At 39.6% G+C, this 27,987-nt stretch overlaps 1 protein-coding gene across 1 annotated transcript; it reads left to right on the forward strand.

The window, feature by feature from the left end:
- The first annotated feature begins 11,320 nt into the window (after positions 1-11,320).
- On the forward strand, positions 11,321-27,132 carry LOC135479203 (3-hydroxyisobutyrate dehydrogenase, mitochondrial-like). Its single transcript, XM_064758996.1, has 9 exons — positions 11,321-11,425; positions 12,361-12,377; positions 12,610-12,745; positions 13,629-13,746; positions 18,801-18,922; positions 20,389-20,522; positions 22,483-22,559; positions 24,113-24,269; positions 25,281-27,132. The coding sequence occupies exons 1-9, from the start codon at positions 11,344-11,346 to the stop codon at positions 25,437-25,439; spliced, it is 1,002 nt and encodes a 333-aa protein (XP_064615066.1). The 5' UTR covers positions 11,321-11,343; the 3' UTR covers positions 25,440-27,132.
- Positions 27,133-27,987: the final 855 nt, after the last annotated feature.

Consider the following 27,987-nt stretch of genomic DNA (forward strand, 5'->3'; position numbering starts at 1 on the left):
TCATACACTGATGTACAACACTACAGGCGAGGTGATGTCTTACACTGATGGAGTGCACTACAGGTGAAGTGATGTCTGACACTGACGGAGGGCACTACAGGTGAAGTGATGTCTTAAACTGACGGAGGACACTCCAGATGAGGCGATGTCTTATACCGACGGAGGACACTATACTGACGTTGCACTTAAATGTACACATTTCTTTCACAGAGAGACGCTACTTATATATTTACACCTTTTGTGTATACTCCTGTCAAAATGTCTTAAACGTGTGATATTTCGTTTTGCCGGTAACAGCTGAAGTTAAACATAATTACCTTATTAGAAAGATTTTATTTATGTGTTTAACGCCGTACTCAAGAATATTTTGCTTATACGATGGCGACCAGCATTCTGGTGAGAGGAAACCGGGAAAAGTCCCAGGGGAAACCCACGACTATCAGTTGGCAGACCTCCCCACGTACGGTCGGAGAGCAAGGTGGCATAAACTGGACTTGAATTCACTGTGACCGCTTTTGTGTGATGCGCCCTGGTCATTGCTCCGCGCTAGCGCACTAACCACCTCGGCCTCGGAAGCGCCGATATTATAATGATTAATAACTCTTGTAAAGAAATTTACCCGGTATAAGAGACAAAATTTACCAGATAGAGGCCATTGGTGTGAAAGAAAGTTGAAAACAGGGTTTAAGTGTATACACTGGTGAGAGCAAATGCAATTTAATATGAAGCTTTCTTCTGGCTTGATCGGAAAGGTTTAAACCTTTTGTTTCTGACGAATCTTTATGTTCAAATCACAGTGAAAATATACAAGTAGTTGATGGCGTCATTAATAATCATTTATTTCTGAGTAAATCAGCCTTTTACGGCATCTAAATGCCGTACAGATTTATAGTTTAACCCACACGCGGTACGTTGTCCGTGACACTCCAACCCAGCACTGGAAGTAACACAGAGTCAGTCGACGAAATCAGTGCAATGATGAATGCAATACATCGCTGAAAACGACTCATCGACGAAAGCAAATCATCGACGAAAGAAATACCTCGATGGAATACTCTTTATCCTTGCAGCCTCCTACATACTGACGACACAAGTCATTAGAAACTAGACACCGACCATCGGAGGAATAAAGCTAACTGGCTATCTGGGTTTAGCCGGTTTTTTTCTTCACACAATAATTTTCACGATGCATCATATTAGTTATTTATCTTCTGTCAAACGGTGAAATGTTTGGACAATCTACTGAATAAATGGCTATACAGCACAAGGTTGGTTTGTTGAATAACATAAGAACAAGAATGGTTGGATGCATTGTTTTATATTTGAATTTTTTGGACTTTTTAATTACGGAACGTTGCAAAAAGCCCCCCCCCCCCCCAAACAAAAAAGACGAAAGAAAAACAAAGGAAAGAAAAAGCTCACAATACAGATGATCAAAACATTCGACGACACAGTGGCATCATGAATTCCAACACAAGACGACAATGAAGAGGTCAAAGTCCAGTATGATGACACTCTTTATTTCCAGGTGTTTTTTTTTTTTTTGTTTGTTTTTTTTGTTTGTTTGTTGTTGGGATTTTTTGTTTTGTTTTTTGAATCCAAAATGCGGTCTACAGTGACGTCATTGATGGACACACATGTGTTATTATTACTTCTTAATGGATCGATTATAACCCGGGTTACTGTAACAAAGTTTAAAAGACAAGACAATCAGAGTGATACTGCATGGAGCTTAACGGTCAGAAGTTGCTGAGTATCAGATTACTCCTAAAAGCTGGCTTGTGTGCAAACATCATGCTTCCCAATCCATATGCCGGCTAATCCTACAATTGTGCCATTTCAGGAGGGTTAAAGCGGAAAGCTGTGGCTTGCCATCGAGGGCTTTGTTCCAGAGAATGGCTACATCTGAGGACAGTAAGGCCTTCTGTGGGCTGTCTCCCACTCGTCCAAAATTCCAGCGCGTCACGCTATTTGGATATCTATCATGCCGTTGTGACACCGGTAGAAACACAAGTCTTGGAGAGTGTGAGGGGTCGTCTAAGATGGGAGGCGTAAAATTGATGACCACTGAGTCGGTGGCTGACACCAGCCGGCCAGACTATGCATGCGCATACGACTGCTTGGCTTTTTTTCTCCCCTCACGTACAACTACTGTCTCATTAGGCCCAATTCCTGCCGACAGCTTCAGCCAAGAAGCCAAAGTCGTTTTTTTTCTTTTTTGAGAGGAAGCCGAAAGTCAATACATCACTGATTTAATAAATTACTACAAGACAATGCCACTTAAACACACTCTCTTGCAGCGGAAACGTTTTATGTAGTTCCATACTTAATCACGCCGCATTATGTCTGTCCAAACGGCACATTTAAATGGCATTTAGGTTGACATTGTAATACGTCAGATGCTCAGACTACATTTATAAAATTATATTGCTTAATGTTGAGAGCATTTATGCACCAAAACGTTCTTTACTTTAAGTATACAACGCGCATTTCTATAACAACAAGAGAAAAGGCACCGCCTTGTCATCCTCCATCTTAAACCTTTCATGGGGACTTGATTTTAGAAAAGATATCGCACAAAATCGAGTTGGTAAGGATCATGAATGTTAACGTCTGCTTTCCATGTTTGTTGATTACTTTCTTTTTTTCTTTTATTATTTTTTTCATTTTGAAGAAACAGCGCAGTGAATTGTTAAGTTTGAAAAGTCAAGGCGTCATGCTAACAATAAATGTCAAGTATTAAATAAGATCGCCATATATTGTAATCACAGAAATCGTCGTAGAATTAAAGTTCCGTGTGTTCTTCTAGAAGGGCTATAAGGGGAATTCGACTTACAAAATTCATGTTGTTCACCTTCATTAATACATTCTTGATTGATGTGGAGTAGTAGCTATCATAGGTAAGGTGGTAAGAAATTGACAATGGTATACGACGTTCGTATAGGCCAAGCCTATTATGTAAGACGTTGCTACATGATGACCAATCGACTTCCGCAGTGGCGATGATTATGAAGAAGGGAAATATTCCAGAATTTCCATAACGGAGGAGAAGAGTTAGACCGTCATCGATCGAACTGGAATTAAAATATTCACTCGGGGAGAGGGGAGTCAAAGAGCACCTGCTAGTGAGCGGGCAAGTCTCGGGGCGAGGGAAGCGGCTCCTCAAGATCTGCAACATGCATATGGCATCAGGCAATTTATTCTATTTCTGAACTTATGGCATTGAGGAGTCGTTTGCACCCAGTTCTGTGAGGCGTCACGTCTCTGCTAACTCACCACCATACACATCTCTAACGCTTGATTTACGACTTGCTTTTTTCTCACGTCTTTACGAGCGGTTTTTCTGTCATTTCGCTCGGCTCTGCTCCTGCGAGACACCATTTGGGGCTAACTCAATTGCAAACGTACCCCCGTGTCCCATAAAGCTCAATAAAAGTGAAGTGATGTCTAACAAGGGTGATATAAAAGTGAAAGGGATCTGTTTTCTGGCAATAAATCCTTGTCCAGGCTGAGGATGCTTCAGAAACCCCGCATGGCTTCTGATTTGTCCTTTTAATTCGGTCATGTTCATAAGGAATATCTTCTGACCGTGTGTTAGTTTTCAGCTCAGTACATCTAGCTATTAACCATGAAGGAATGGTTGAGGAGCTAACAATTCTCAAAATATATAGCAACATGGCGGAGAGCTACCAGCTCCACATTTTATGTGCATAACACAGTGTACATCCAAATACACGACTGATGGCAAAATTCAATGTTTTGCGATGAAAGCGCATAATTAAAGTGCGTTGACACTTAAAAGTAAATATATAGACGAAGACGCTAACGATTAACAGATCGGCTCAAGCCAATCATGCTGCGAACTCATAGGCATATAAGTGGCAATTATTGATCTTAAAATACAGATGCGCTAACAACTGGTTAATCGATGAATCTGTCATATTATAAATGAAATAAAACCATTTTAAATATTTATCGATATTTCATGGAATGTTCTCTGGGTCTACAAAAATAGACTACAGAAAGTTTGATTGGTTAAAAACGGTCCTGTATTACTACAGGAGCATTGTACAGAAGATATCCCCATGTACAGAGTTTAGCCTCTTATTATTCCCTTGGGGATAGCGTGAGGATGTAACCATATACTAACAACTTGTTCAGATATGGCGCCAGTACTAGTTATTCCTCACGGTCCCGTGATAGTCATTTCTGGAAACTGGACAGACTCACAGCAACACCAAACCAGGCGACACCAAGTCTTAGTATAAAGAAACAGACACGGCATATTCTAGTCAAAAGAAACTTTGTTTTCTGAAATAAAATTAAGATTAGTGTGTTGTCCTTGAAATTATTGACCCAAAGCACACATTTAACAACACCGGTCCACAAGATTATGCAAATGTTAATTGTTTACTAAGCGTGTATTTGAGATTGTCGTATATAGTCGAATACTGACCAACAGTTTAGTAATAAACATTGTCTAAGACAGGTTACTTTACTGTTCACGTAGTCTTACATTCGTTCACTTTACTGTTCACGTAGTCTTACACTCGCCCAAGATCATTTGTCTTCCACCAACCTGAACAGTCAGCACGTGGTAAAGTAACTTGCCGAAGGTCTGTGGTTTAACCTTGACACTCCGGCTTCCTCCAGGCACGAAATGCCTTGGTACATGTAGCTGAACTTGCGCGGAACACTTGGTAAGTTCTGAGCTCTGCTGACTTTTTGGCAGGATAATTGATGACTTTCAGTGACGCGGTAAGATTCTATCGTTGTCTTTCGTAGTGCAAGAAGTACATTTCTTAAATTATTCGACTGTTATTGTATTTCTCACTCGTTCAAAAAGATAACACTGACATGGCGACAATCAGACTTGTAGGCGTAGAGCCCTCGCTTCTCGATCGATACCTAATTAAAACAGGTAAAACCGCAACTAATCAAGCGATACCTCATTTGACAAACCATAGTCAACAGAGAACGATGCCATAGACCACTGTGCGCCGGCGAGGGTTGGTATGACTATCACGCGTTCAAAGTTAGGAATGAACTGAAACTGTGAGAGGTACGGCAGAACCACCTATAGCTAATTAATCAATCCATTCCTTGATTGTTTTAATTAGTAGCAGAATGACTGGTTAAATCTATAAGTGACTGACTTTTGGATTTGTCGAAAGCCCAATGATTAGTTAGCTATGAACAGTTATTGTGGTTGATTGATCCATTGGTTAATGACTGTTAGCTATGATTAATGGACTTACACCAACTATTTGATCTACTGATTGATGATTAGTTAGCCAAAGATGACTGATAGAAAACCAGAGGTAACATTAACTAACCACCAATCTCTTTTTCTTCCATTTTGACCTGCGTGCGTTATATGCTGTGACTTTAAATTTCCTTGTCAACTCAATGACAGAGTCAGCAAAGGTTTATTTCACCTTTAAATGTCAATGGGTATTTTTTGTAATTCTGCACAGTTTAACTACTATTATAAAGACTTTCTTTAAAACACGTCACAACCTTCCCGGCACATTGCTCGTGTCAAAGCGTAAAGTAACCTGCAATTTCCATGATGTATTTTTCACTTGTAACAGCATTAAGAGGCACTCTAGCAGGATGCGCTGGATAATGAATGAACCCCCAATGTGGTTAACTATTATCTTCTAACACACTCTAATCCAGTCATTCCCAGGTCAAAGAGAGCTTAAAAAACGGCTCTAATGTTAATTTATAGCGTGCACGTGTGGTTCAAGAGAAAGCGAAAACAACGACTTCAGAATTCTTCTGACACTGTTCCGGCTCTCTCACTATAAGTAGGCAGCAATTCGAATAAGCTGTTTTGCGAGGGTTTGTCATTAATTACGAGCAGCTGCCCCGTTGAAGACGCCCCTGAAAACATTTATATGATACTTTCTTGTGTAATATTACTGTAATGCGGTATTATGTATACTGTGTATTATGCTTTATCCATCAATGCTAAATGAAACAAAAACAAGAAAACATTATTTCCTTCCTGATTTTCCCCTTTTCATTATTAAGTAGAATAGCAACATAGTTCAACAAGTAGCAATTCTTTACCAATATCAGGGGGTAAAGTTTAAATTCGTGTACCGTTCAACATTTTTTCCAATAAGGAAGGGGAGCGGGGTTCAGTACGATGTTGATAAGGATGGACTGGGAATATACTGATTGCTGATTGAAAAGACACCCATATATATGACAGACAAAGAGTTTGTCGGGGTGGGGGTGGGGGGTGGGGGGGGGGGGTGGGGGGGCGGCGTTAATGTGACAAGAGAAAGACTTGCTTCAAAGTGTTGTAAATTTAAGACATGTAACGATGATTAGAAGATATTCCATTGTAACATTATCATATGTCAAATTAAATTAATTATAAAAATGTTATAACTCCAGTCCACAGGATTATGCAGATGTTAATTGTTTACTAAGCGTATATTTGGGATTGTCGTATATAGTCGAATACTGGCCAAAAGTTTAGTAATAAACATTGTCTAAGACAGATTACTTTACTGTTCACGTAGTCTTACATTCCTCCACTTTACTGTTCACGTAGTCTTACATTCGTCCAGTTTAGTGTTCACGTAGTCTTACATTCCTCCACTTTACTGTTTACGTACAACGTTCACGTTACACTCGTCCAAGATCATTTGTCTTCCACCAACCTGGACATGGTTAAAATGAATGTTGGCTAAGAATTATGAAAATGTTACAAATGTTGTAATCAAATTTTATTTTATAAACTGCAAATAACCATTACTTTGTATAGCATTCTAAGAAGCTTGCACGCAATATTTAACATGTATCATTTTAACACTTAGAATGAATGATTGTGGTTTAAAGTTACTTAGGTGATAATGTAGCCATGTTGTCACCACTTTACATAAAATTTTACACCTTTTAACATTTGTGTTTTATTTATTTGATTGGTGTTTTACATCGTACTCAAGAGTATTTCACTTATGCATTGGCGCCCAGCATTATGGTGGGAGGAATGTACGGCAGGCTACTGGGTCAATCCTCTGGCGTGCTAACCACTCGGCCACAGTGGTTTGTGTTCAGATATAAACGAACTGCCTTTCCACTCCCCAAGCAATTTGGTATTGCCCTGCAGAGATAGGAAAGCTTGTTCATGAGGTGTGAAAACTGGTGAACGTTTGGCTTACAGATATTATCTCGCGGTCACACTGAGCTTCCAGTACACAAAACCACACCAGGCCTTTGAACCACAAAAGAGATCTGATCAGACTCTTGAGGTGTTACCGATACCTGAAAGCAACTTCCATGTAATTACAGGTGAGCAAAGTACCTGTCAGGTACACGAAGCATGTTTTTTTTTCTTTTTCAAAACATCACAGCGTACCTTGGTGCGATCCCGCGTAAGGACGGCCGAGATTAAAGGGGTTCTTACAGGTGTAAACTTAATCTGCGTTTGAAGGGCTGCACCTTCACCGGCATTGTGCACATCTTGTGTAGCATTATAAGCTTCTCTGCCAGGATTGATCTTGCACGAGTTCTTTGTTCGGTTACCTGCATTATCAGTCGGATCAATTAATACGCCTTCAATAATGTAACTCCGCAACGTTCTGCCTAAAGTTCCGGCGATAACTCTGGTTAAGTAGCCCAAGACAGAACATTGCATGCGCATATAGCCTATGCATGTAGTTATAACGCCAGTCCAAGGGCGATCATCGAGTAAGCCTCCATATGCATTATTGTTTTAGCCAAAACATTTACATACACCTCAAGATAGTAATAGCTGCATTGACCATACAAGCGCCCTGTCACCCAAGTTCTCTATGCTAAGTGTAGGCCTTCTCATATATTTGTATATTGTTAATACAAACAATATTACACTGACAATACAGACACATTGCTGAACGAATTAACCCAGTCGAGCTAGTATTAAAATTGTTTTTTCTTTCTATGGTACGTGTATGCACTGAAAATATAACTTTCCTATCAATAACTTCCAATCATAAAAACTTCATCACATAGCTTTTCACAGTGAATTCTGAATTTGCTTTAAAAGCTGTATAGCGAAGACAGTATAAATTAAAATACGTATACTGCAAACTTCATTTCGAACATTTTTAAATGTGGTTTTCTGTATGGGCTGACAATCCGAATAAGGGAATAGAGGCCTACATTTATTTTACCAAAATTAAAAGTTATTAAGAGTATCTCCAATTTGCCGTGATTAAAAAGGTGTATAAGACCATCCACGCAGCAAGACAAACTGTCCTATCCCCAACCCCACCAGATTATACTTGTATCATTGTGAGAAACTTGGTGCTATATAACTTGCCTGGTAGGGGTGGAGAGCGATGTGCAGGGTCCACGGTTCGAAGTCCTGCTAGAAGGGCCAACATAAATACAAAGTTAAATCCCAAGCCATAAGACGCAGATCATTTATTATAGTTATATATAGAAGTAGCCTTTAATTTCTACAAAGAGGTAAATGAATAGGCCTATGCCTGTAACATATAGCTTATAATCGTCCCTCATCTGCATTATTTTGCATTCGGTATTCGTTTACAAGAGCAGTGTCTCGTTTCTTCGGAACAGCAAATTTTTGCAAAATGGACACAAGTGAAAGGTCGAAAGGTCACGTGCAGCCTCCTTCCAGATAAGATGCGGGTGACACGTGTTTCTCTGACAACAACCTTGAATCCACTTAGCTTCCATCTGATTGGTCGCTGTGATGAGCGCGTGCCACGGCGGGCACGATCGACAGTCGACATGAGGCGACAGGTGTGCTTCAATGACCTGCGCACACACATTATATAACTATCTGATTGAAAATGTAACTTTACCGGCAGATCTGGTTTAGCCAAATGATGGTGCAACTAGGTCAGTTGCATTGTTTCTTCGTTCTTTGTGAAATATCACGACATAAGCCAGGTTTACACTTCTATGTTACCATTTCATAACAGTATTCTATTGTTACAAAAAATACAAAGACAGCTACCTTCGTAGCAAGAAGCTTAAAACTGCAGTTAATGAAAAAAGGGGCTGGTGTGTAACAAATAGTTTTTCTTGCAAGTCCAGGTAACTTCTTTTGAACTGTTTTAGATTGCAGCAGAAAAGCTATTATGGTTATACTACATATAGGTATGAAAAGAAACTATTTGTTTTAATTATTTAATTAATTATTTTTTTGAATGGCGTTTTACGCCTCACCGATCGATGGTTTATGAGAATAGGATCAAAAGGGGTTTAAGTTCTCAGAACACAACGCTTTATTTTCACCATGTTAAAGTTTAAACACCAAAGGTCCAAAAATAAGCTTGAAATCAAATAAAAACCCGCTCTGTGCGATCGGTGTGGAATGTGACATTGTTTCTTCCAGGTAACGCCTAGAAAACCCTGTTTGGGCGTGATGCCTGATGGTACATGTCTGATGGTACATGTACAGGTTTAATGGTGTCTATACATGTACATGTACATGTACATGTGTGTCTTCGCCATCGATGCCGTTCAAGTGAACAACACCATACACGTAGGGCCTACAACATCTACATACAAGTAGGCCTACGTAGACGAACATGTACATTCATGTCGGCACGGGAAGGTCCCTATACCGCATGTCTGTCACAATCTGAATAAATGTAGGTGGAAGAAGATGGCACTGGAGGCTATGGGTGGCATATGGGGTGGGAACATGTATATAGCCATGAATCTTGTGGGGGTGGAGAGGGGAGTTGGACAAATGGACGTTGGTGGTGAAGTTGGCTGGGCGGCCGACTGCACTCCGGCTTCCATTTGACCATAATTTACTATCTGATTGGAAAAACTGCACAAAAGAAACAAATAATTGCTCTTCCGTGTACCTTATGTACAGGGCAGGTCTGCTTTCACATAGGGACTACCATACCTTAAGCAAGCCAAATATATATACCAAAACGTTTCTAATGTGTGATTACACTGGGAAAGACTTAGATGAGGCTTTGAAAGCATTTGAAAGTGCCTGTACCCTCGGGTTGGATACATAACAGACGTCACTCTGATTGAAATTATTCATTTGTTGCCAAACTCAAGTCATCTCTAAACGCATACATCACGGATTTCCTTTTCATTTTGATAGATTTAGTCCTCAGTTAGCCTCATTCTAGCACTGAATTTTATTTTTAAAAAGAGAATTATTTTATTGACATAGGCGGATCTTGCTTTTAGCAGCAGACTTTTACGGTTTCTGTGAATTAATCTACATACTGAATATGTGCCTTGTAAAATAATGAATATGTCTTCATCAAATTTCACTTTGTTAAATATGATTTGCATCAAAATACATGTCCTTACGTTTTACTAGCTGAAACCAGTGACTTAGTAATCACTGCGTGTGTTGAAAGTGGGGTGGCCATCTTGACCACACATTGTGGCTGAAGTTGCCCAGCACTATAATTCACCATATATTCATAATTTAATAGGGAAAAATACATTTTCTTACCTAAGGTAGGTCTAGTGCGTCCGGATAAACTACTTTTGACACTGGTTTAAGTATGGCGATTGAATATGTCAAATGATGATCATGGTAACACTAACGTGTGAAAATCGACCCACTTTACGGTACCGTATAGGCTACATGTAAATGTACACAACAATTGACCTCCGAATTTACGACCTTTCCATATAGCTGGATAAACCGATGCCAAGGACATCGTCGTTTCATCTGAGTGCCATGCATCGCTCTGTAGCCTTCTTTCATGCCGACTAGTCGTCGCTCATGTCAAGATGTTACGTGTAAGCCTATGACGTCAATTCAGCTGTATAGTTACCGGGTCCCTAATTCTTGCATTGGCCGCGGTAGCCCTACCTGTACTGCAAAACTAATGGGCCCATATTCTCCACGTAATTTAGTCTGACTCACAGCGCTATATAGGGGTCTAGGCCTATAGCCACCCGGAAAGTAGGCCTGCAGGCCTATATTTAGGCCTATATCATTGTCGCTCGGTCGATTTGAGTTTTTTTCTTTTGGTACCAACAGGCCGATTGGCACATAGGTCTAGCTACATGTATATAGGCCTAGGCTTAGACTTAGGCCTACGCTTAGGCCTATGTAGGTAACATAGGCCTACATGTAGGCCTAAATCGTGAATAAAGGCCTACGCTAAGGTTACATGTTGGGGGTCAACACAACCAAATGAATACGGTCTAAATATTTCTTGAGACTGTACCGATACAGTGCATTTCCTTCTGTGTCGATTTTCCAGTATAGGTAGGCTTACCTTATTACTGTAAGCCTAATCGAACTACTCGTGGCTTAAGGATGAGAAATACGTCAATGCGGCTAAGAATACATCAACCGGCTTTAGAGGAGAGCAAAAGATGGCAGCGCTGAAAAGAACAACCGCTTTGCTCCTTGGTTCAAGATGTCAGAAGATACTTTCTGCTTCGAGAAGTTTCTCTTGTTAGTACCTACATTGTGCGCTTTTTGTCACTGGAAAACCATAGTACATTTGATAAGCCCCTGCGTTGCTACGCGGTAGTGTCGAATACTGGACCCGCAATGGTGTCAGCGTCAGGGTTCTGCTTTTTTTATTCAGTGTAGTTTTACATACACAAAAAGGCATTGTGCGGTCGCTGTGAGTTCAAGTCCAGCTCATGCTGGCCGCCGTCGTATAAGTGAAATATTCTTGAGTACGGCGTAAAACACCAATCAAATAAATAAATCAAAAAGGCATTGGCTTTAGTCCGAAGACTTTTGAAATAGGCCTATGCTATGTTACGTTATGTATTCTAGGTTGTATGTTAAACCTAAATATGCCCCTTGCAGCACCGATTACATGTACAACAACATGGAATCAATGCGACAAAACCCCAAAAGACACGGAATACAGATCATAAAAGGAATCAGATGGACAGCTTTCTGAAAGCTTCAATGTTTCAGAAGTAACACCTGTTCAAATAAGTAAAATTTCGTGAACAAATGTTTGAGTCTTTTCACTGAGTCGAACAACGAATAAAGGACATGCAGTTGATATGCCGTGAGATATTTGTTGACTTGTATCACTCTCACTACACACTAGTGAAACGGACTGCAGATTGCCAGGGAGGCAAACGTTTGTCAGTAAACAAAGGAATAAATTTCAGGCAGTAAGGAGAGGTAGATAGGTAGTTACATATATGTTTGTGGAAAAGGGTAGCTGTGTTATGGACGCTCGTATTTCAGGACATCTCACTAGATAGCCTTTAAGGGTCATGGTGGCATGTAATCATGAATTAATCTTGATACATGCACATAATGACATTTGTTGTAGATGCACCTAAACCACATTGCTGTCTATTCTTTCAGTTTGTTTTCAACGGCCAGACAATTTATGAGTTTTGTTTTGTTTGTTTCAGCTTCTCCGCCATCACAAGTAAGTATGAACCCAAGAATGACACATAATTTAGACACAAAAATTCGCCTCCTTGATTTTTGAGATGTTTGTCAGGATTTGGAAAAGATGAAGAAATTTTAGTTACAAAATTTTGAAAAATGCTATTAATTGGTAACAAGCAGTAGCAAATGTAAAGGTTTGATTCTCAAAACTTTCTAACATCGTTGAAAATTATGTAAAAAAGTAAAGGTTTATATCCCTATATTTTCAGTCCAATCAGCCCCCAGTGGGTTTCATCGGCCTGGGGAACATGGGTAACCATATGGCTCGCAATCTGATGAAGAATGGTTATCCTTTGGTGGTGTTTGATGTGGTGGATGAAGTCCTCAATACGCTCAAATCTGTGGGTAGGTCACAAACAAAATGTCTGCTCAGCAGTTTAGCGGGACCTGTTAGAGGACAAGCAGTTGCATAGACCAGCTGCCCTCTGAAGAATGAGTTCTAATGGAAGAATATGTTATGGTACATGTATCGTATATTTATTTAATTGACTGCTGTTTAACACATAATCAGGAATTTTCCAGTTATACCATGGCAGTCAGTATTAGGAGTGAAAGAAACTGGAGTGCACAAGGAAACACCACCAGCCATTGGCAGCTTACTGACAAACATTTCCACATGTAACATACAGATGTGTACTTAACATTAGTGAAAGATAAGTGGTCTTCAGTGCCCGTTGGAAGTGTTTAAAGGGTCACACAAGCGCTGTTTTCTGTCATTATGACTCCATGCTGGTAAATTTGTTTGGTATCTGTACACAAGGCTGTATTTCTTCCTCTCAAATCTCAGACCACCTTCGGCCCAAACAGCAATCACATTACTTTAGATGTGCTTATACTTTAACTGCAGAATGACAAAAAAATCCAATGTTTGATAAAGTATTCTTTATTTATTGCCTGTGTGTATATTGAAGGAAGTAATAGTCTTTTCTTGTAAGTGTGTGGTTGTGAACATCCGCTAGTCTTAACCAAGGGAGATAACTATGCATTCATTAATGCCTGTATTGGATGAATTGCTGTTCATATATAGAAGCTCCATGAAATTTTTGTAGACTACACTTTCCAGCGCTATGTATTCCTCCTCTTGTCCTTGTGAAGTGCATGATTACGGGTTCTATTCAGAAAATAAATAAGTACTGGTTAGAAAACCTGTGTTTATGAATAGTGGCATGATCGAGGGCTTCAAGTTTGTTACCATTATGCTCATATGTAGATTTGTTGCACATTCCAGGTGCAACAGTGGCTGGATCTCCAGCAGATGTGGCCGCTCAGGCTACGACGATAGTAACCATGTTGCCGTCCAGTCCTCATGTGAAGGAAGTGTACACAGGTGACAGTGGAATCCTGAAGTAAGGCTGGATGGACTCAAGCTGAAGTTTTGAGTTTGAAAAGAGAAAAAATTTACTGTAATGATAATGTTTTCTGCTTCAGAATGAATGGTGTTTCTGTTCTTACTGGACATAGCTTTAGTATAAGTAGCCTGTAAAGTAGAAGTTGTGTGGATCATATTTTCTTAAAAAAGAATGAAAAGGTGACTGAAAGCAAAAAAAAATGATTTAGTTAATACATGTAGTTGAGAGTAGTATGAAAAGAATAGGTAATCTGATTAGTTAAATCACAGTATCTCAGGGAAAGTATTTTTCCAAAGAATCTGTCTGACAAAGGAATCTGTCAACGGAAACATCATTATTAAAGTTGTTTAATGAGCTTAACAATTATGCACTTGTTAATTTAACTGTGGGATAATTTATATGGAGTTCCCAAATAGGATTGCAGTAAGTTCAAGGCCAGGTCGTGCTGGCTTCCACTGTGACCATACGTCGGAAGGTCTGCCAGATACATACGGATTGTTGTGGGTGTCCCCCAATATAATGCTGGCAGCTATCATATAAGTGAAATATTCTTGAGTATGACATAAAACAATAATCATATAAATAAAATAAATGGATACAAGTAGTTGTAAATGCACAAAGTTAGAGAGATAACTTTGAGATAAATTCCTCACATGTTCACACTGTAATATGATTTGATTACAGTCCAAGTCTCGCTTTGTAATAGTATAGGACTATTGAGGTGATTGCCTCACAGTATGTGAAGCCACATGTATAAGCATTAAGCAAGAGTGGAACTCAAAGATAATACAGAATGTCATGACTGCAGTCCTGTCCTATGGTAAGTCTTGTGTCCTGGCTCTAATCCTATCCGGTTACAAAATGTAAACGTGTTGTCACATTTTTAGTCCAGTGTGCCATAACTGTCGGCCTGTTGTACAGAATAAGTCTCACAGCCGCAGTTCTGCCCAGTTACAAAATGTACATGAAACTTTTGTGTAACAGTATTTTTTTGCTGTGTTACGTAGGGTAAGTCTTGTGTCATAACTGTAGCCCTATTACATGGAATAAATCTTGTGTCATAACTGTGGCCCCTTTACAGAGGGTAAGTCTTGTGTCATAACTGTGGCCCCTTTACAGAGGGTAAGTCTTGTCATAACTATGGCTCTATTACATAGGATAAGTCTTGTCTTAACTGTGGCCCTTTTACATAGGGTAAGTCTTGTGTCATAACTGTGGCCCTATTACATAGAGTAAGTCTTGTGTCATACAAGTAACTGTAGCCCTTTTACATAGAGTAAGTCTTCTGTCATTGCCGTGGTCTTATTACACAGGGTAAGTCTTATGTCATAACTGTGGCCCTATTAAATAGGGTAAGTCTTGAGTCAGACCTGTATTTGTGGTCCCATCATATTACATATACATCAGGTAAGTCCTTTAGTCTTGCCATCTTACGTAGGTTAAGTTCTGATCATGTTACATAGGATAAATCTTTATGTGGTAGCTGTAGTTCTGTCCTGTTACATAGGTAACCATTTTTAGTAGGATTAATCATTACATGATACTGTAGCTGTAATCCTGTGGTGTTGCATAAAGTACGGCTGGCTGTAACCCCTGTCCATGCCTACAGACTGGTCTGGTGACCTCAGGAGTTCAGGTATGGAGAACTGACTGGATCAGCTGGGGTGCCGGATTAAAGGAATTGATATGGTTGAAGTTCAGACGAGGTCAAACACTTGGAGTGCTGTAGGAATGGGCTCTGTCCACAAGCCTCCCAATAGCTTCCCATTCAAGCTGACAGCATTAGTGCCTAGTCAAACACTGAACCCTCGCCTTCGCAAACATTTTAAACTCGACTCCATTGCGGCCTGACTGTTTATCCTACCATTGATGAGCGGCCTTGTTTCGCCTGACAGATGCCTTGTTTGGAAAGGCGTCACTGTCACTAGCCTCAGTCTGATCAATAGTCTGGGCAAAATTGCTTCAGAAATGTGCAGCATTTTTTAATTGTTCACCTAGACAAAGAGTCATTGACCCAACGTCCTGTAACATGAAATCTACATATCTCCATCTCGCCTGTAATTGTGTCTCGGGCTTTCACACCTCCCAGTGAATTTTCCGTCGCCCGTGTGCCAAGAGTGCATTGTTTTCAGCGCAGCCTTGGTGTATGGCCCACTTGATTGAAATTCTACCTGGCTGAAAGAAACTTTTTATATGGCTGCTGTCACCTGGTCGTGTGTTGAGGAGTGGTGAATCGGGGGTGCCAGTCAGCCAAGCGTAGCTTTATGCAGCTATCAATGGCTGTCTGGGTATATTTTCTGATTAGGCTGTCAATCTGGCAGGGGGAGCCAAGGCTCTGGGGGCCTAGCAGACCTACCTCACTCCCAGCACACCTCATGGCTCCCCTCAGCTATCCTACCCACCTGTCAGACGTATTGACTTGAAGGGCTGTTCAGTGAAGTCTCTCTCCTGGTTTCAATACTCCTAGAAGCGGCTTATGGTGCTATAATTACATGTGAAGCTCTTGAGGTGTCAGTGATAGCCTTGAACCACCCGTCAGGACCCCGGCCACAAAGTCACCGCCTCCTCTCAGCATTATTAGCAAAACTAATTTTCCATTCAAGTCCTCTCACCACACCAAAACTCCACCAGCCTCAAGTGACTTCTTTAGAAAAAGGTGAAACATTGTTAGCTTTTTTAGCTAGCAAAGAACTAAAGCCTTTCTCCGTAGTGAAGTGATGAATGTGAAAATCATAGCATGATTGATTAGCTGCATAACAGCAGAGTTGTGACCGAGGACAAGGAATTCTTCCCTAATTGGAGACTACTTGATACTTGGTTAATATTTGAACCTAACTTGAAGTCTGGTTTTTTTTCATTGCTTGTATTTTTTTTTTTTTTTTAGCTAAGCTGAAGTATTTATGCTCAGCAATTTCCTGATGCAAGGCTTTCTAGATTATTGCTAACTTTTGCAGTTCTTTAATTAGTTCATGGAAATTTTGATTCTCAATCCCAGAATCTTTCTCAACCTATTCTAGCCTCTACCCCCCCCCCCCCCCCCCCCCCAACCACATGCCTTACACTATGTCCTGGTCCTTTTTACCAGCACTGCTCATGTAATTATTATATCTTCAGGGTAGAACACGTATGCGAGTGTTTCCCCCGGGCTCTGTCCGGTTTCCTTCCACAATAATGCTGATGCTGTCGTAAAAGCGAAATATTCTTGAGTACGGCGGCATAAAACACCATTGAAAATAAATAAATAAATAGTACACGTGGGTATGATGTGATACATGTAAATAGATTTGGCTGCATGTGTCTTGTTATGGATACATGTATGTATATATATATATGTATGTGCACATGTGCATGTGTCTTGTTATGGATACATGTATGTGTATATATATGTATATACATGATGTACTTTCACAGCTTCATTAATCTGTACGGTAGATTCAGGGTCAATCCTGGGTCAGGTCACACCTAAGACCTTGAAAGAGGAAGTTGTAACTTCCTCGCTTGGCGCTCAGCAGGAAGGGGATGGTGCAATGACTGGTTTTCCCGTATCAGTGTAATGGCTCGGGCAGGGCGGCTTACTTGTCTTTGGCGAGTCGACTCGGTGAAGCAGCACTAGATAAGAGGGTGGTTCTGCCACAAGGAGGCACATTACATGCACTTTAAGGACTCCTTCGTCGTCATAAGACTGAAAAATTGTTAGGTACGATGTTAAACCCGAAGCACTCACTCACTCATTAATCTGTAATGATATGTTTAGCCATTATAGCATGTTTAACATTTGATTAACTTGTTGGCAGCCTTAGTCATATATCATTTTACAGATTGTGGCCATGGTACATGTATATAAAAGCTGTATTGTAAATGTATTACTATGTGGGAAAACTTCCATTCCCTCTGTCCATGACACTGAGGGCCTTCGTAAAATTTATTTATTTATTTTTATTTTTGTTTAATGGCATTTTCATATTATTGAAAATTTCCGAGTTAAGAAACTATAAATAAAAAAAATAGCTGCACTCTGAATATGTCCTGCCAGCAGGCCTACATTGATATTTTTTTTTTTTTTTTTTGATTGGTGCTTTACGCCGTACTCAAGAATATTTCACTTATACGACGGCGGCCAGCATTATGGTGGGTGGAAACCGGGCACAGCCCGGTGGAAACCCACGACCATCCGCAGGTTGCTGGCAGACCTTCCCACGTACGGCCGGAGAGGAAGCCAGCATGAGCTGGTCTTGAACTCACAGCGACCGCATTGGTGAGAGGCTTCTGGGTCACTACGCTGCGCTAGCGCGCTAACCGACTGAGCGGCCTACATTGAAAGTGGTGATGTCTCACCAGTACACTAAATTTGATGATGTCCTGCCAGGACAGTGATGCTAATGATGTACTACTCATCATACTGAAATTAATGATAGATTTTGAAACCAGTTGTATCAAGTGCTTACAATAATTCCTAATTCTCAATCTTTTCACATGCTGCAATGAAGCAGCTTTCGTTGTGGTTTATGCACCGTTTTTGGTTTGAATTTGGATGCAGGTCATATATTGGTTGGATTGGCCAATTTCTGGGCTTCACAAAAAGTATAATGTTGTCAGTCTACACAAAATAATATCTTCAGTATATGTATGTTATGTATAAAACATTTATATCCATTAATTCCCCTACCGTAAGTGGGAAGGTCTGGCAGCAACCTGCGGATGGTCGTGGGTTTCCCCCGGGCTCTGCCCGGCTTCCTCCCACCATAATGCTGGCCACCGTTGTATAAGTAAAATATTCTGAGTATGGCGTAAAACACAAATCAAATAAATAAATATATAACTCCCCTAACTTTTCGCATATGAAAGAGCAACTTCAGTGCAGTTTATGCACATTTTTAACCTGATTATTGAGACAAAACTACATTGGTTGGATTAGCCACAAAAGTATAATTTTATTAGTCTACACTGATAATTTCCTTCAGAATATGCTTGAATAAATGCATATTAATCGTGTGAAAAGGTTGAAGAATTACATATATTATATATTAGTGTGTTTGTTGTTCTGTGAACAGCTCCATACAGATTGGCACCCTTCTCCTGGACAGCAGCACAATTGACCCTCAGGCTTCCAAAGATGTGGCCGATTTGGCAAAGTCCAAGGGAGCAGTCTATATGGATGCTCCCGTCTCTGGAGGTTTGTATTGACCAAATTCGCTGTGAACACGTCTGCATCATGGCAAATATGTATCAGATCTGCGATTGTTTGCATGGACTCTAGTTTGCCAAGCCTTCATATAAGTATGTGGCAAGTGTTCATTCTACAAGAGGGCTTAGTAACATAAAGATAAGACTTACTGGTGAAATTAAAAAAGTTACAGTGTACAGTGATTTCCATCTACTTTTCATGTGATGTTTACTTCAATACTCGGTTTGCTGCTCTCAAACTTTTGGATTGGTGTAAACTGTAAAGCATGTATTTCATATGTGTTCTGTTTGAAAAGTTTCAAACCCTTCGTCTCTTTGAAAAGGATGTAAGTGCACTTACAATATAGTCACTGAATTTTGCATACAATAGTGACATGTCGTAATGAAATGATTGAACACCTTGGAAGTGATACATTATTCTTGTGTAAATGAAGCACTCTGGAGCTGAGACATCGACTCCGCCAATGTTCAGTGGTTTGTTCTGTGGTGCTTGCAAGGCTCCTATCTTTCCATTAATAGTAATGTCTGTTTATGATTTTGTTGCCGCAGATTCTTGCCCAAGGATATTAAAGCTACCTGCAATTATTACGATGATGTTCCTAACTGTTAAATAAACTATAGATGATTCATTGGGCCTTAAGCCACAGTCCCATTCACTGGATTCACCCCTTCATTGTAGCATCATATTACTACTCACTCATGGCCCTTTGTGATATGGATACTCCCTAATTATTTTTCAATGCATTATCCGGCCAAGCTGAGCGACAGAGAGAGTAACAAATGTTGACAGAGTTTGAGCAGTTGAGGTGGCCTGGCCTGCCTAGCATATGCTCTCATTAAACGGCCCAAGTCAATCCGGGTGTGGGTATTCTTTTCACGGTGTGCAGGACACAGTTCCGGAAGGACGAAGTTGACAAACAAAGGGTGAACGAAGACCCACAGATGTACCTCTGTCACAATCGGCTCCGAATCAAAGAAAAAACCTTTGCCATTGAGCCTGATTAAACTTGTGTAATGAAGTTGGAAATCCCTTTTTCCATTTCGTTCAGTATAACTCAGCGAAGTAGAGGTTAAGTTTTGTTTAGATGAAAGATAATGTAAAACTTGACCTGTCAGCATCAAGAGCCTTGGAAGCCATGTCCTGGATATCTGTAGACAGAAAATCAGTATGCTCTTATATAAGGGCAGAGCACACATCATATGAGTTTGTTGTTAAACATTAATAAAGGAAAAAAATACAACATATGCTGCTAATTCTCATGGTTTCCGTTTGTTTATGTTACCTGTGTTAACATGCCCCACGTCATTAAGATTATTATGTTTGTTACTGAAAACACATGTATTATCAAAATCAACACCAAATTTCATTTAATTCTGGTTAATGAAAAAAATGGGTACAGAAAGGTTCTTACACCTTTTTGTGCCACTTAAATTTGTTCATATGTCGTATTATAGGTGTGAATGCTGCACGTGATGCTGGGTTAACATTTATGGTGGGCGGACCACAGCCAAGCTTTGATGACGCTAAGAAGATACTGAGTCTCTTGGGGAAAAACATTGTCTATTGTGGAGAAGTTGGCACTGGTCAGGTATGTAGATCTATGAAAGGACTGTCTAGTCTGTGTAGCAATATACAGCAGTTTGTAACTATTGGTTTGAACTGGTGGTTTGAAACACATGCACTTTTGTGTCTGTCTGTTGGCACACCCAGTTAAATTTATTTTTTAAATTTTCTGCAGTACATCTAGGACAGGGTTAACATTTTAACAGCTTCAGGAAGTTGCCATTAGTTGGTTTAATGTGCCATTAGTTGGTTTTCAAGTAGTGATCTATGAGGTCCATTATTAAGATGTACATGTGTGGATAGTATAGATTCATGTAGGAATTCCTCCTTGTTTAAGTCATTATCAAAGCCAATCTGTTTGTGCATGAATGGCTACATTATAAGCACTGGTCTTACACCTTTGATGTAAATATGTGTACAGGAGGCTGTCTTCGGAGTGTATTGATTTACCATTAGGGTTTTCTCACATATTGCTCGGACTTGCTGCTCCGTGGACATGTTTTTCCCTCCACTTAGTTTGTTGAAATCACAAAGCTGATAAGGCACGGCAAAGCTCCAAGTACGGTTTTGATTCTGATTACGGCAAAGACCCATTCATCATATGTGTCAAAACCCAACCAGTATTTGATGGAGCATTCTTTACACATATTTCGCTTGGCCAACTTCTGTTGGACTGATGCAAGGAGATAAAGACGAGCTTTTTACCATCATGTCTTCTCTGAGGAATGTTTTGACGTTGTACAGATTAAAATTCGTCTAACCAGCTGTGGATTGATTAGAAAATAAATTCCAAAGATAACGGCTTATAATTTGTGAAATAGCATTACACATTTGATCATCCCAATCCAATAAGAGGTTGATTCAGGCTGACCCTTGCTCCCGAAGGGCACATGGGTGTTTGGTCAGCCTAACACGGCAGTGTGACAACCTTATAACAGTGCCATATCAGTCCTAAGCCAAATGGAGGTCTCTCCATCCATCATCTTTTCTGGCCCTGTCTCTGTGATGATGAGGCTTCTCCACAGTTATCTACCAGATATAAGGGCCAGTTTGTCTTGTGACAGGGCGCAGGGCCGACAGCCACCGTGTGGTCAGAGCAGAAGTAATAACATTAACTCTGTGTGAAGTTTTGGCCGAGTTGCCCTATACATCAGTGTCAACTGAGCAGAGGGTTCTCAGCTCGTGACTCCTCAGCCAGAGCATTGTTGTGAGCTGGGGGCTTGTGCCAGGAACGTGTTGAAGACATTTGATCAAATCCTGTCCAGGAATTCAAACTGTTCCACCCTAGAAGTTCTGTGGTACCAACTTTATGAGATTGTTCTGAGGGCATTTTTTAAAGTAATTTGGTTATATGGAGTGCGGTTACTTGGTGGAGTGCTGCTTTAAGAGCAGTTCAGTGGTTTATCCCATGCACACAGCTGACCAACGTCGCACATTGTTTAACATTAGTCAGACCATGCCATTCTTTAATATAGCTGCATGCTGGAGAATTTTGAATTTTGTATTGTCACATGTACTTGCTGGTTGTACAGGATTTCCTCGCGAATAACTGTATTACATCCAGGCACATGGTACTTGGTAAAACAAGAATTCCTCCAGTTTACAAATGTATTACACTCTCTTCGTATACACATCCCTGCATGTTGTCTCTAGCTGACAACTCCATTACATCTTCTAAAGGAATTTTTGTAAATTACCTGATTTTCATTGCCTTTACTTGTATTTATCGGGGCAATGAGTGACCAACAATGCTCTCTTGTGTGGTCTTGCATGAAGTTTATGGGAATTCACTTGCCTTCCACCAATCTGACATGAAGTATATCTCAGCTGGGAAAGCTCTCCAGAAACTCTGCCAGGGTTGGTGTTTCTCTAGGCAATCTGGTTTTCCCCATCCATAAAATGGGTTGATATCTTATTGAGTATGGCATTAAACACCAGTTAAGTAAAGACATAAACAGTAATGTGCTAGTGCCTTTTGTCGACAGGCTGCCAAGATCTGTAACAACATGTTGCTGGCTATCTCAATGATTGGTACTGCTGAGGCCATGAACCTGGGAATGAGGTAAGTGTGTGTTAATACATAGGTGTATAAAGTAGATATAATACAGTGTAATGCAATGGAGCTGTAAACCTGGGAATGAGATGAAGTACATGTATAATGTACATATACACAAGAACAGAAGCCATGAACCTGGGAATGAGGTGAAGTACATGTATAATGTACATATACACAAGAACAGAAGCCATAAACCTGGGAATGAGGTGAAGTACATATATAATGTACATATACAAAAGAACAGAAGCCATAAACCTGGGAATGAGGTGAAGTACATGTATAATGTACATATACACAAGAACAGAAGCCATGAACCTGGGAATGAGGTGAAGTACAGGTATAATGTACATGTACACACACGAACAGAAACCATGAACCTGGGAATGAGGTGAAGTACAGGTATAATGTACATGTACACAAGAACAGAAGCCATAAACCTGGGAATGAGGTGAAGTACATGTATAATGTACATATACACAAGAACAGAAGCCATGAACCTGGGAATGGGTGTAATGTACATACACAAACAAACATATGCCATGAACCTGGGAATGATGTAAGTGCATATGAGTACATACATGTATAAAGTAGATATACATACAAAAGAAGCAGGTAGACACATTTACAACTATGTGAAGCCATGGAACACCAATATACAAGCACAGAAATCTGATTTGGTTACCTTGACTTTGTGCATCTAAAAACATTGCTTGTTTTTCCTAATTGATGTAAATTCCCAAAATAATGTCTGGTTTCATATCTCTAAAATTCATAAAGTTAAACGTGTTTGTGAGCTGTGCATTGAAGTCTATTGGTCTCTCTCCACTTCAACCAATGGCTGAATTCCAGTGTTGACCAGGCTGTCTTTATGATGAAGTCTCTGTCAGCTTCTCCAGATAAATGGTGGTAACTTTTGGACTCTTTCCAAGTTTTCCCACAAATAGATCTAACTGCTGTCATCAACATCCAGATATCCAGGTAGTGATGTGTATGAAGATTCAAAAACAAATTGAAAGTAATTCTGTAATACTAGTAATCCATGAGATTTTTTGTTTTACACAAGACAAACAATAGAGGATCTTGTGGTACATGCCATGCTTTATTTGGATATCATGTTGATTGCATCATCCACATGCTTGTCATTTTATACAGTAATAATATTTATGTCACAATTTTTTGTGTTTTATGGATGAGCTGACATTCAATATCCAAATTGTAATAAAAATAAAATTGTAAATCTACTTTTATTTTGTCTGATCCCAATGGTTTATGTGATTTTTTTTCTTTCAATGCTTTTAGATCACAATAGTAGGAACAATAACTGGGACAGTCCACAATTGGATGATTTTTCTTTTTCGATTTTATTCCCTCTGGCATTGAAAAAAGATTCATTCTGTCCGGAAAACAAAAATTTAAATTGGTGTGGTCTTACAACGAGCTTTGTGTACAGTTGTTTACTGGAACAAAGGCAGAAGTCTCCATATATTTTAGGGCCTTTAGGAGCTGTATATTTCTATTTTATTTACTCTGGCATACTGAATGTTTCTCTCTGTGTACAGATTGGGCCTCGACCCGAAGTTGCTGGCTGGGATACTGAACACAAGCTCTGGCCGATGCTGGTCCAGTGAGGTCTATAACCCTGTGCCCGGGGTCCTGCCTGGGGTCCCCTCCAGTAATGGCTATGAGGGTGGCTTTGGGACAGCGCTCATGACAAAGGTTAGTTTACATACATGATGAAGATAGACTATTCCGAAGGGTTACATATAAGGCCTGATCTGTAATACAAGGTTTAAATCTTCAAATTGTTGTTCATACATACACCTCTCCCTCATAATGCACTGTAGCATTGTTAATTACACACACTTTGTCACAAATGTGTCCCCCAAATTTTTCACTTAGTTGTTATTGCAGACAGGTGTACATACAAAAGTTTCAGGGAAGAAAACATCTGTACTGTGTAGTTCTTTGCACTCAGAAGTTACGTTATGATGGAATTATTCAATGAAAACCATGATATTGTGTTGATTATGCTTAATCAGCACAATACTAATAACACTTTATAAGTTCCAGTACCATACTGTTGTTGTTTGTTTTTTCTGGATCATAAATGTACACAGCCTGTTAGTAACTTAACAAAATTCCCCTGTAACACGATAGGCAAATTTCCCCCCACCCACCCACCCCCCCCCCCCCCGTAACAGCGTCATAATGGGGAAGAGGTGTATGCGTTCAGTAGAACAGTGACACGTTCTCAACAGTTATTTGCTTGAATCTGTCGTCAAGGACGGACAAGTGAGAATCTTTTGATATAATTGCTTAATTAATTTTGCCTCTCGCCTTTAACACGTACACATCACATTTGTAACACACAGTCATCAGTAATGTCCAGTGTGGCAGGCTATTTGTAAGAACCAGATCATATAAGAAATAAAGGCACAAAAGTGTGAAAATGGTTTTGAGAATGGAGTTACAGTCATGATTAATGATAGATGGCCTGTCCATGCGTTCTGGTGTGGTCAAAGGGGAGATAACTCTCTACAGTTTGTTAACAGATGTCTTGGCCAGCAAAACGCACATGTAGTTTGCTGATTTGAATATGACAGTGTTAGGAGTTTCAGGGAGTAGATAATCATATCAGTTTTTTGCTAGCCCAAACCACATTTGTTGTTTTTATGTTCTACAGTTAGAACATTTAATTACACTACATGTATTTTTAATTTGTTACAGGACCTTGGGTTAGCTCAGAGTGCTGCCCTCAATACCCAATCCCTGAACCCGCTAGGCTCCATGGCGCTCCAGTTGTACAGGTTGATGTGCAGCTCAGGTTATGCAGAGAAGGATTTCTCTGTGGCCTTTCAGTTTCTGCAGCAAAAGAACAAATCATGATAATTAAATGTATATTGGGTTGAATGAACAGAAGTATAAGGCATTGCAGTAATATCTAATTTTGAATCTCTCCTCCATTTTATACCCACTTATGGTTACCCTCTACAAGTAGTAAGCAAATTTATTAAGTCTATCAAGTTATGTTAAGATAAATCAAATAATTTTCTGAGGAATGAGACTATTTTACATGTAGCATAGTCTCTTGTGAATCAGCATTTATTTAAACAATGACACACATTTACCTTCCTCTATCTTCCTCTTCTGCATACACAATATAACTGTTAAAAGTGCTATAGATATCTCTTCTTTCAAGTGTTACCACATGGATACTGACTGAAATCATTACAAGTACATTTTTTCTGATTTTTTTTTTTTTTTTTTTTTGTTGTTTGGAGGGGGTGGGGGGGATATAAACAGGTCTTAGGTACAGATGTACCCTCCAGTGATTGTACAAATACTGATGACAAAAGAGAACAGTATTACAGGTGAAATAAGGTGCGGAGTCCTTTTTAAATTAATTTTTATCTCCGGTGAAAAAGGAGACCCATGATTCTGTTTTTTGTTAATTTCTGTGGTGTTTTGAATGAAAAATATCATGTATTGTCTCTTTTAGTATTACATTTCCGAGAAGTTGATTTGACCATGGAATCACAAGCAATCTTAGACTTAAGTTAAGGACTGACCTCAGGTTGCCAAACACACTTGACCAATAATCACTCCATCAGCAGATTTGATTTTTGTCTTGCACATTAAAAAACATCACCAATTTCTTTACTGTGTGAAAGTGTAAAATTCTAATTTTTAATGTAGAAGATTTTGTTGAAATATAGTGAATTGTTTTTGGAATTTTTTATTTTGTCTTTCATAGGGTTAGACGTGTTTTAGTGTCTGAATGATTACCTCCCCCTCCCCTTTTGTTTGAAAAAGGAAAAGAACGATGGGAGGTTTGAAATGACAAGGTGTTGTTGTTGTACATTTTCAGGGAGAAATGTCGGGTGTTATGTTATCATTTCACTGAAATACTCATTTTTGAACCAAACTGGTGTCTGTATTTATATATATGCAGTGATCTTGTAAATGATTATTTCACGTGGACCCAAATGACTGAAATTAGATGTAATTGATTTTCTCTATTGGGATTATACAGGTAAAACTACTTGTTTAAACCAAGCACATTTAATTATTGTTAGACTGACAGCAAAATAACCATTGCCAAACTCAGAGTTGATGAATGTCTGTTTTCAAGGATTTTTTTCAGCATAACTCGCTCATGTTTTCTGATGCTGTATCAGTAATTGTGAAAACCATATGAATGATGGTAATGGTAAGAAGTCAGTAGTGATTGTTTTAAAACCATGATTTATTTTGCTGTGTTGACCACAAAAAGTGATGTTATAATATTTAGGAATTATTTGTAGAATTGTATTCTAGACGTAGTCTTCAATGTCAGAGATGTTATTTTTTTTATATTGACCACTTCAAATAACATATCAAAAATGTCAAAGGTATGGATAAGGAATGTATGCATGTATTCATTGTTTTTGTTTCTTTTGCTTTGGTGTAAAGAGTGCTACATCGACTTTTTTAACTGATTATTATGTAGACTTGAGACACACTATCCCAGAAGTCATAATCATATTTGGCGTTTTTGACGTTTTGATAAAATAAACTTACCACAGAAATGGCGAATTCATTCATCGCTCTAGTATTACATCTCCGTAATGTTTACGACCGCTTCGGTGGCCAGATGGTTAGAGCGTCCTTCTCAAAGTTGTGAGGACCGGAATCACACCCCCGCCGGGTCATTCTGAAAACTTTCAAAATTGTACTTGGCGCTGAACAATGAGAGGTTATAGCAAGGAAACAGGACTGGTTGGTCTGGTGTCCGTATAATGTGATTGGGTGGGCTGTCATGCCTGGTGTCTTCGGCGTGATACTTCAGTGGCGGCAGCACATTGGTGGCATGAACTCAATCAGCCACAAGAAGACACAACATATGTACACACACCTCACGACTCCTCGTCGTGGTACGACTGAGGAATTGTTAAGTAAGGACCGGGAGTCCATGACGTAAAACCCGAGCATTCATTTTCATTCATTTAATGTATGTTTATGTACACGTAGCGATTTAGTTTTTTCCAAGCCGTCTTAGCAGACAATACACTGACGTCTGTTATCTTTAGCACCCATACTTCCCTCAAGTTTGTGTGGTAGACAGACAAAAGAAAAAATGGTCAGAGAAGAAAGTTATTTTTATTTCAATTTATGAAAATACCTGTAACTGGCCAAGTTTCTGGTGGAGACAAATTGTTCTTTGGGAGCTGGATGCAAACGGAGAATTTGTGACAGGTTTTCAACTACTGACATTCGTCTTGCAAAAATGTGCAAATCGTTCAGTTATCCGCAAGGGTTATTCCCCTTGATCCATTCGTTATCCGGCACGTAAACTTACATGTACAAGCGGAATATAGAATATTACTATTACTGTATTACTTAATATCGGTAGAAATAATACCTCAATCTGGCGTTGTTTACACATGGAACACAA

Source organism: Liolophura sinensis, chromosome 1, assembly GCF_032854445.1.
Source record: "Liolophura sinensis isolate JHLJ2023 chromosome 1, CUHK_Ljap_v2, whole genome shotgun sequence".
Classification (NCBI taxonomy): domain Eukaryota; kingdom Metazoa; phylum Mollusca; class Polyplacophora; order Chitonida; family Chitonidae; genus Liolophura; species Liolophura sinensis.